This window comes from Electrona antarctica, assembly GCF_951216825.1.
Source record: "Electrona antarctica genome assembly, chromosome: 3".
Taxonomy (NCBI): domain Eukaryota; kingdom Metazoa; phylum Chordata; class Actinopteri; order Myctophiformes; family Myctophidae; genus Electrona; species Electrona antarctica.
Window position 1 is genome coordinate 21,634,481 of NC_136808.1, and position 10,000 is coordinate 21,644,480.

Sequence of the window (10,000 nt, forward strand, 5' to 3'; positions counted from 1 at the left end):
CAGACAGACAGACAGACAGACAGACAGACAGACAGACAGACACAGAGACCTGACCTCAGCCCACACCTGCAATAATTGATGAATGAGGTGTGAAGCCTTCGGGTTGCCCCCGGTGACCCCCACCAGTAATCTCCTATTGGCTGGAACTACAGGCCATGGCCTTATTAAACCAGCTCTACCCTCATTACGTCTAATCTACAGACCAATCACAAAACACAGGAACCACATACACGCACACACGCACAAGCGCACACACACACACACACACACACACACACACACCCCTGCAGTCAACTGTGGTGGAAAAAGTGCTAACATTATTAAATTAGTATTGCAATATAGAAATACTCTGTTACAAGTAAAAGTCCAGAATTCAACGTTTAATTGATTAAAAGTACAAAAGTCTTGGCTTCAAAATGTACATAACAGATTAACTGTCCTATTGTTTCCACGTCTGTCCATTCCTATGCTAAGGATATTTTTAAAAAAAATAAAAAAGCCTTATTCAAAGAAAATAAATTAGCCCGGGCCTTAAACCGGAAGTTAGCTCATGGATAAGCAAGGATTGCGGACCACCCGGGGCATGATTGTTTTTAACCGCGACCAGCAACGCGACTGGAATCGGCCGTAAATAAAGATTGTTTGGATTACAATCGGCATCTGGGATTAGAATCCGAGATAAAAGGGTGTTTTTGGCGGGGGGAACCTTTTTACTGATGGACCAACCACTTCCGTGACACAGAGACATTGACACTAGTCAGCGTCATAGTTGACACTATGCTGCACTAGTATGGCAAAGTATAGGGCATTCATTATGAAAACACAACAAGTTGAACTATAGAGACACAAGGTTTCTTCACAACAGCAATGCTATGCAACACTATGTTACGTTCCCGTTGCATTCTTCTTGTATTGAAGGATATCTTGAATTCATTGGCGACAGCACTGTGGAACACAGCGGGTGACACAGGGATGGTCATGGCAGACATGTTTAGATATGTCTGTCATCATGGCCGTATCCCTGTTATGTGTGTGACACTTATATTCAGACCTGCTGTAACCATATAGTGTTCATACATTTAACACCAGTAACACGTTTAAGTCATTTATTTACATACATTTACATATATTTATGCTATTCTTCAGCCCCTGTAGCAGATAGACGATGAAAAAAAGAGAGAGCTTAAACTTTGGCTATTAGTTACTGAAAAATGCTTTAATTTGCCCTAATGTCCATCAATAACCAAAGAAAATGAAAAAAAAGTCTATATAAATCTCTGTATGTCTGTCTTTTGTTTTTATTGTTCTATTTAAAACATTTTTATGAATGAACATTAATAATGGGTAAATTAAAGACATGTTCTGTAAAACCGCAAAGGTTTAAGCTCTAAAATGTTTTATTTTATTTTATTTTTTCCCATGTTTCATCTGCTAGAGAAGCTGAGAAATATTTTCTTTTAGTGAACATTGACAATTCTGTTAAGCTCTTCAGAAAACTCTCAGGATTTAGAAGCCGTTTTTTTTTTATAGAATGGGCCTCAGGTCTAAACGGGCTCTAGCGGATTAGTGCCGTCCAGAATATAACGGTCCTTTGTGGTACCGTTTGCTCGAGATTATTGGATGTCACCTTGGAGATGTTTACTCGGTTTCAAAAGGAGGGCACTTTGGTACCATGGGAGAGAACAAGGCCTGAGGCAACACGGATGCCCAAAGCAGACTGTGGCAGTGGGCAGATTTAACAAGTTTCTTCTACAGAGGTATGTCTGAGAAATAAAGCAGTCTTTCTCCTTCAATGCACAAAGGGACGTGAGAGTATTAAGGCTGTCTACACAGCGCATGATTTGAGAAAGGTTTGTAACCTCTCCGGCACATTCCAGTGACCTATACTGAGATAATGTGCATGGGACACATTCATGTGCATCCCATTCTTACAAAGTACATTAGCTACAGAACACCAATCAAACACAAAGTTCACCACATGTACAGTGCATTACAATTGAACCGCAGAGCTTTCAGTCAGTGAATTTATGCTGAAAATAACATTGAATAACCATGGTCACCACACGCACACACGCACACACACTATCTGACTCTCTCATATTGTACACATCATTTCTCTTCGTAAAATCCGCAACCTCTCTGTCTCTATCGCCATGGTAACTGTGCTTAGGGTACTCCCATTAACTGTAACGTCTATAGGCACGCACGCACGCATGCATGCACACGCACCCACACAAAAACGTGTCAAGTGGCCCGCCCTTCACCTAACCTCTACCCTCATTTCTCTCAGTATTCCCTCACCTAACCTCTACCCTCATTTCTATCAGTGTTTTCCCCCTTCACCTAACCTCTACCCTCATTTCTCTCAGTGTTTTTCCCCTTTTCCTTCTCACTGTTCTCCATTGGTGGAAAGTGACTAAGTACATTTATTTAAGTAGGCCTACTGTACTTGAGTATTTCCAGTACTTTTACTTCTACTCCACTACATCTCAGAGGCAAATACATTATACTTTTACTCCACTACTTGACAACTTTAGTTACTAGTTACATTGTAGATGCTATTAAGAGGAAGCTTATTGAAGGGTTTCTGGCCATGATGCCAGTCAGGACCGAGGAAGAGAGAGAGAGAGAGAGAGAGAGAGAGAGAGAGAGAGAGAGAGAGAGAGAGAGAGAGAGAGAGAGAGAGAGAGAATAGCAGTGGTGGTCACAACCTTGTGAGCTTGTAGATCAAAAAGATTATTATCATTTTGAAAACTTGAAATGGGACATTTTGCATAATGAGTAATGTAAAGTACATTTTGATACCAATACTTTAGCACTTTTACTCAAGTACATTTTGAATTCCCGACTTTTACTTGTAACCGAGTATTTCTATATCAGTAATATCTCCCTCCTTACTGGCCTAACGGCATGTGCACTTAAGCCTCTCCAACTGATCCAAAATGCCGCAGCTCGCTTGGTCTTCAACCAGCCAAAATTCTCACATGTCTCCCCCCTGCTCCGCTCCCTGCACTGGCTCCCGGTCGCTGCCCGCACAGAATACAAAACTCTGATGCTGGCATTCAAAGCAACCAAAGGTATGGCTCCCCCATATCTTGCAAGCATGATTGAACCCTACAAACCCTCCCGCGCACTCAGATCAGCCAACGCAGGAAAGCTGGAAGTACCCTCACTAAAAACACAGGGACAACGCTCCACACGTCCCAAACTCTTCTCCCTTCTGGCCCCAAAACTGTGGAATGCACTTCCCGTTGCAATCAGAACTGCAGCATCACTCCCAGCACAATAATTGCATTGTATGTAGTCATAGCACTTCATAGTGCATATGTATAGCATAGTATAGTATATGTATAGTTTATATGTATAGTGTCATTATATGTTCTAGTTACGGCTTACGCATGTTTCATGATAAATGCATTTTATATATGTGATGTATTCCCATGCTTTTTTGTTCTTGCCTAATGTAAGTCGCTCTGGATTAAGAGCGTCTGCTAAATGCCTAAATTGTAAATTGTACTCAAGAAAGAAAAGGTACCTTTTCCACCACACTCTCTCTCTCTCTCTCTCTCTCTCTCTCTCTCTCTCTCTCCCCCCCCCCCCCCCCCCCCCCCCCCCCCCTGGCTGGCATCATGGCCAGAAAGCCTTTTCAATAAGCCTCCTCTTTCATCTCCTCCTCTTCTTTCTCCGCTCTGAGGCTGTGAGGGAAGGAACTCATTCTGATGCCTTTACTTTCCAAACACTGTCAAAAGTCATTATTCTCTCCTCTCTTCACTTCGCTCTAACTCCATCCCTCTTGCCCTCAAACAACCCCCTTTCACTGTCTGTCTGTGTGTGTGTGCGTGCACGTGTGTGTGTGTGTGTGTGTGCGTGACTGACCGTGTGTGTGACTGAGACTAACAGTGGCATTAAATAAACCTGTCGGACTGGTGGTAATAGGGCCAGTTGCGGTGACAGAACAGACACGTGCGCAGGAGCGCGTGCACACACACACACACACACACACACACACACACACACACACACATGCACGTGCACGACACGTGCATGGCTGTGCCTCCAACCTGCCCCCAAGTCACTAACAGGCAGACTAGAGGCCATCATGCTGATGGATATACGCAAGAGACACTCACATCTTACTCACTGCATGTACGCGTGCTCGCACACACACACACACGCACATGCACACACACACACACACGGTTCTTAATAGAAAAACTCTAGAGAGAAGCCTTTACTCAGACAGGCAAAACGTCATTTCACAGCAACTAACCCCAGATGTTACCGCATGCACCAGGGGAGCTCATTGATGTGTGTGTGTGTGTGTAAAAAGACCCATAAAGAGATAGGAAATATTCATATTTTTGGGGGGCTGGACAGCAACAGCGGAGTCACACCTATACACGTGAATGTCTCCAACTGCCTGACCGAGTTAGCCTGGCTTGGCCATACTAACATCACACTGCGTAATCCACAGAGGGTAATTATTATTATTTTTATTTTTTTTGCACCGGCAGATTCGTGTCTGGCCACTGCGAGGCTGCGATGACCTAGTCTGATTGATAAAGTTACACCATTTGTCAGGTCGAACTAACAACAAACTAGTCCCAGCAGGTTATGGGATGTTGTCCCTCCACTACAGGTTATACATATAAAGCCCTGTTCCAGTGTTGATTTCGTCGACTAAAATGTGAACGATTATGACACAATAATTGTGATTATCTCAAATAGTTGCGATTAGTCGATTATGTAATAATTGTGACAGGCCTGTGTAATTTATCAGCTCAAAAACCTTACCCGAAACCAAATCAATTTCATCTCTAATCTGATTTGCACTTTGACGGAAGCCTGATTTATTACCACTATACGCACCGGCGCCGCGTCGCAAAAATAGCCGATCTACAAGTTACAAGCTTGTAGATCTACTATTTTCAGCAGAGGACAAACGGCACACAAACTTTTTCAATAACCTTTTCTCCAGCAACAAATTGAGCAAAAGATGTCAGATTGTTGGAGAGACTTTTCCTTGCTGCTGTCTAGGCAGTGGAATGCTCCCTGTCACCCAAAGCATATGGGTACGCTGAGAAACACACGGAAAAGCCTATTACAGAAAATGAAATACAGTACATGGAGACTGGTGAAGTGCACGCACATTACATACAGTACATGGAGAGACTGGTGAAGTGCATTAGAATGGTTGATACATTAAATACAGTACATGGAGACTGGTGAAGTGCATTAGAATGGTTGATACATTCAATACAGTACATGGAGACTGGTGAAGTGCATTAGAATGGTTGATACATTAAATACATAAATACAGTACATGGAGACTGGTGAAGTGCATTAGAATGGTTGATACATTAAATACAGTACATGGAGACTGGTGAAGTGCATTAGAATGGTTGATACATTACATACAGTACATGGAGACTGGTGAAGTGCATTAGAATGGTTGATACATTAAATACAGTACATGGAGACTGGTGAAGTGCATTAGAATGGTTGATACATTAAATACAGTACATGGAGACTGGTGAAGTGCATTAGAATGGTTGATACATTAAATACAGTACATGGAGACTGGTGAAGTGCATTAGAATGGTTGATGTCTGTGGCTCTGCTTTTGATATCATTCATCTATCAATAGATGAAAAGATAGATAACAGAGCACCGAGTGCAACCACATCCACTGCACTCACAAACTCTTTCTGTCTTATTTCCATCCTCTCTCCAGTGTGTGTGTGTGTGTGTGTGTGTGTGTGTGTGTGTGTGTGTGTGTGTGTGTGTGTGTGTGTGTCACAGTGTGACAGTGGACATCAATCTGAATGGTACTGGTGGCGCCCAAAGCCCTGGCTGGCGATGATACCACTATAAATCAACCTGTGTATGTGTGTGTCTCTGTGTATGTGTGTGTCTCTGTGTGTGTGCGCGCGTGTTCAGTGTCTTAATCATGTGGCTTGTTTCTTATGCTCTTCCCCCGATCAATAGCATAGTATCAACACTACACAGAAAAACAAATCAATTTCTCTCTCCCTCTCTCACACACACACACACACACACACACACACACACACACACACACACACACACACACACACACACACACACACACACACACACACACACACACACACACACACACACACACACACACACACACACACACAGGTTTCAATTTAGGGGAAAGCGTGCCAACACGCCCATGACCACACCTCTAGGTGCAAATACCGGTGTTGGCAAAATAGATAGCGGTGATGCTGGACCAAAATACCATTAAGGGACAGAGAAAGCTCTTATACTCGTAATTTTCGGGCAGCGGCTGACTTCGTGGGTAACGGCGGCGACAAAAATCGAGCCCTTAATCTCATCAAATGGTGGTCCATGACTCAAAACGCCAAATAAATAATGGACCTTGATATGAAAAGGGTTGAAAGCCGCTGCTATTATGTGAGAAATAACACAACCAAATCGGAACCCACCTTGTTCCTCTCAAACAGCTCCGTCTGGATGGCTTTGAGGTCGGTATCGAGGGCCGAGGCGGCCTGCCGTCGCCGCTTGGCCAGCTGCTCCTCCAGGTCCTCGGCCTGGGCCTTCAGCTTCTTGTTGTCTCTCTCCAGGCCCAGCTTCTCTGTCTCCAGACGCTCCCTGCGGCCCCACTCTGCCGCGTTCTCCACCTGCAGCCGCTCCATCTGCAGCAGAGAGAGAGAGAGAGAGAGAGAGAGCGACGACAGAGTATTTATGTAATCAGGCACGTGCAGACATAGACATCAAAGGGGGCTTGAGCCCCTTGCCCTGTACCCGTCTTGTTGTTACCAACAAGAATCTGTATGATGGAATGCCATGGGTGAGCCGGAAAACAGCAGCCAGAAGAATGAGACTAGCAGGACACTGCCAAAGACACCAAGAGCTGCCAGCCAGCATACTAGTGCTGCGTGAACCAACACACAGGCATCGGTCACGAGGACATCCCACACTATCATACATGGATGTACTCAAGAACGACGCAGAAGCGCAAAAAGTGGCCTCTCCAGACAATTAATACAGCATTTACTATGGTAAAAAGAAATGCAAATGCCCCTCTAATTTCCATGCCATACACGGCAGCATTCAGGAGAATTGGATTTTTCCAAACTCTCCTGAACCCTAACCCTTGAAAGAATTGTTCTCTGTGTAGAAATCCATGTTGTACGTCGCATCTCCAGTAGCTAATGAGTGCAGGCTCGCACCCTGTAAATAGCTGATCTACAAGCTCTCAACTTTTTTTTCAACCTTTATTTAGTTCTCGGAGAACACACTGAGGGCTGGGACCCTCTTTTTCAGCTGTGCCGAGATTACAACACATCAACAATGTACAATGTCAAATTGGGGGGGAGGGGGGACAGACAAAGAAAGCAAAAACAAACAAAAAACAAACAAACAAAACTAAAAAAACAAAACATAGATGAATAAAGTAAATTACTGGTAATAATAAAGGAACATTACATAGTGATCAACATAAATTAAAACAGGTACAGTTGATATTTACCAACGTTGATATATCAAGTTGAAAGCAATATAGAGAAGGAAGAGAGCTGTACTTTAGTGAAGTCTGTAAGGTGTTACAAGCTCTCAACTAAAATGCTGAGGTTCTCTCTGGGAGTACAAGAATAGGACAGGATGACTAGGAACGAATGCATCAGAGGGAGAACGCATGTTAGATATTTTAGAGATAAAGCCAGAGAGGCCAGAATGAGATGGTTTGGACATGTACAGAGGAGGGGTAGTGAGGTATATGGACATGTACAGAGGAGGGGTAGTGAGGTATATGAGAATGAGATGGTTTGGACATGTACAGAGGAGGAGTAGTGAGGTATATGAGAATGAGATGGTTTGGACATGTACAGAGGAGGAGTAGTGAGGTATATGAGAATGAGATGGTTTGGACATGTACAGAGGAGGAGTAGTGAGGTATATGAGAATGAGATGGTTTGGACATGTACAGAGGAGGAGTAGTGAGGTATATGAGAATGAGATGGTTTGGACATGTACAGAGGAGTAGTGAGGTATATCGGTAGAAGGATGCTGAGGTTGGAACTGCCAGGCAGGAGGCCTATAGAGGAAGACCAAAGCGGAGATTTATGTGGACATGAAGTTAGTTGGTGTGAGAGAAGAGGAGACAGTCAGTGGACATGCATGACTTAGTGTATCTCTGTAAATGTTGAACCGATGAAAAGTATTAAAGGGACACTTCACCCTTTTTGCAAAAAAATAATGACGTTTAGAAGATTTAGAACACGTTGCTGGGGGTCTTTATGTGTGTAATATGTGGTTTTAGATATTTTAGATATTAGCAGTGAGCCCAGTGTCTCTGATGTCATGGACACTGGGCTCACTTACTTCCTGGACTACATGTTGTCTCAGTAAGACAGCCCCCCCCCCCCCCCCCCTATCCACAAGGAGGAGCAATGCACCACAGCATTATGGGAATTGTAGTCCAGGAAGTAAGTGAGCCCAGTGTCCCTTTAATAGCTTGTGATTAATAGCAATAACTTTCCTGAAAAGTCAGGTTTCCACCTGACGGTGATGTTATATTGCAGTAATATTAATGATAATAATAACAATAATGTGTTGTCACAAAACCCCCAAGGCACACATGGACCTGTGTCACATGACACAACGTCTGAGAACCATCGTGTATATGATTCACACTGAGAACCACCTGTGTATATGATTCACACAGTCCTCGCAACACATGAAAGAGGGACTAATCCTGAAGAGATGCCCTGCTTAGTCTTTCATCATCATTATGCCAATCCTTCTGTTCCCTCCAACCTCTCTCTCTCCAGTGGTGGAAAAAGTACTCAAACTTTTTACTTATCTATCAATACTGCAATATAGAAATACTCTGTTACAAGTACACGTCCAGAAGAAAAGTACAAAGGTATTGGCTTCAAAATATCCTTAAAGTACCAAAAGTAAAAGTACTTGTTATGCATTTCAAATGGCCTAAATATGTATATAGTGCTATAGTAAGGAGTTAAGGTCCTTCGTTTTTTGGGGAAAACCGACAGAAAAACGCAGCAGTGTGCCTTTAATGGACCTTTAATGTATATTTTGTAATTATAATCAAAAGTTAAGTTTTCAAATGTTTGGATCTGAGATGTAGTGGAGCATTAGTAAAAGCATAGGCAATTGGAATTTAAGTAAATGTACTTAATGACTTTCCACCTCTCTCTCTCTCTCTCTCTCTCTCACCTCAGCTCGTAGCTCAGCCAGTTTCTTGTCCATGCTGCTCCTCGCTCCCAGCTCATCCTCCAGGTCTTCAGACATGCGCCCCAACTCGTCCTGATGCACCTCCTTCAGCATGTTCATCTGAGAAGAGAGCAAACACACACACAAATGGTGCATTTTATATATGGTAAATGGTGCATTTTATATAGCGCCTTTATCCAAGGCGCTTTACATAGATAAAATGTATTTTGGTGGGCCTTGATGTCGTCGTTACACTTGGTTGCAGCCGATCCACATGTTTGGTGGCGCTCAGGTGCTCTGATACCAGATCTACCAGCTTGTAGATCTGCTATTTTCAGGCTCTCAACGTTTTGTGGTGAGCCTGTAGAGCTGATTTTCTTTTTCTTTCTTTTTTATTCAGAAAATGTTTCAGCATTTCTCCCCAAAAAACTGCCCAAAAGCGTGATGCTAGCAGCTTTAAAATGGTTAATCCCAAATGGTGCCTATCTCTATCTCATTGTATGGAATAAAAATCCAAGTGAGTGGTGCAACTCCGTGTGGGGGTTCCCGGGGGGGGGGAGTTCCAGACACAGGAACGCACCCAGGGTGCCAGCCCGGTTCCGGCGAGCCGCCCCGCGTCCGAAACGGTTGAGAAATGACAGAGTTACCATGTGCCGGTCCCTCTACTGTACCCTCTACTGTACTGGACTGTACTGTCACTGTACTGTACTGTACTGGCACACCCCAAATCATCATATATACAGTTAATATGTGCGTGTGTGTTTGTGTG

The 10,000-nt window shown here is 43.5% G+C and overlaps 2 protein-coding genes across 2 annotated transcripts in view; both read right to left on the minus strand.

The window, feature by feature from the left end:
• dok4 (docking protein 4) overlaps positions 1–10,000 on the minus strand; it is a 244,592-nt gene that overhangs the window by 143,137 nt on the left and 91,455 nt on the right. The gene's annotated exons all lie outside the window — the stretch shown is intronic.
• Positions 1–10,000, minus strand: part of ccdc102a (coiled-coil domain containing 102A) — a 107,308-nt gene that overhangs the window by 22,422 nt on the left and 74,886 nt on the right. The window contains exons 7-8 of the mRNA XM_079497848.1: positions 9,235–9,351; positions 6,480–6,689 (exon numbers count right to left, since the gene is read on the minus strand). Of these exons, the coding sequence (XP_079353974.1) occupies positions 6,480–6,689; positions 9,235–9,351 (327 nt within the window). The remainder of the gene's footprint in view (positions 1–6,479; positions 6,690–9,234; positions 9,352–10,000) is intronic.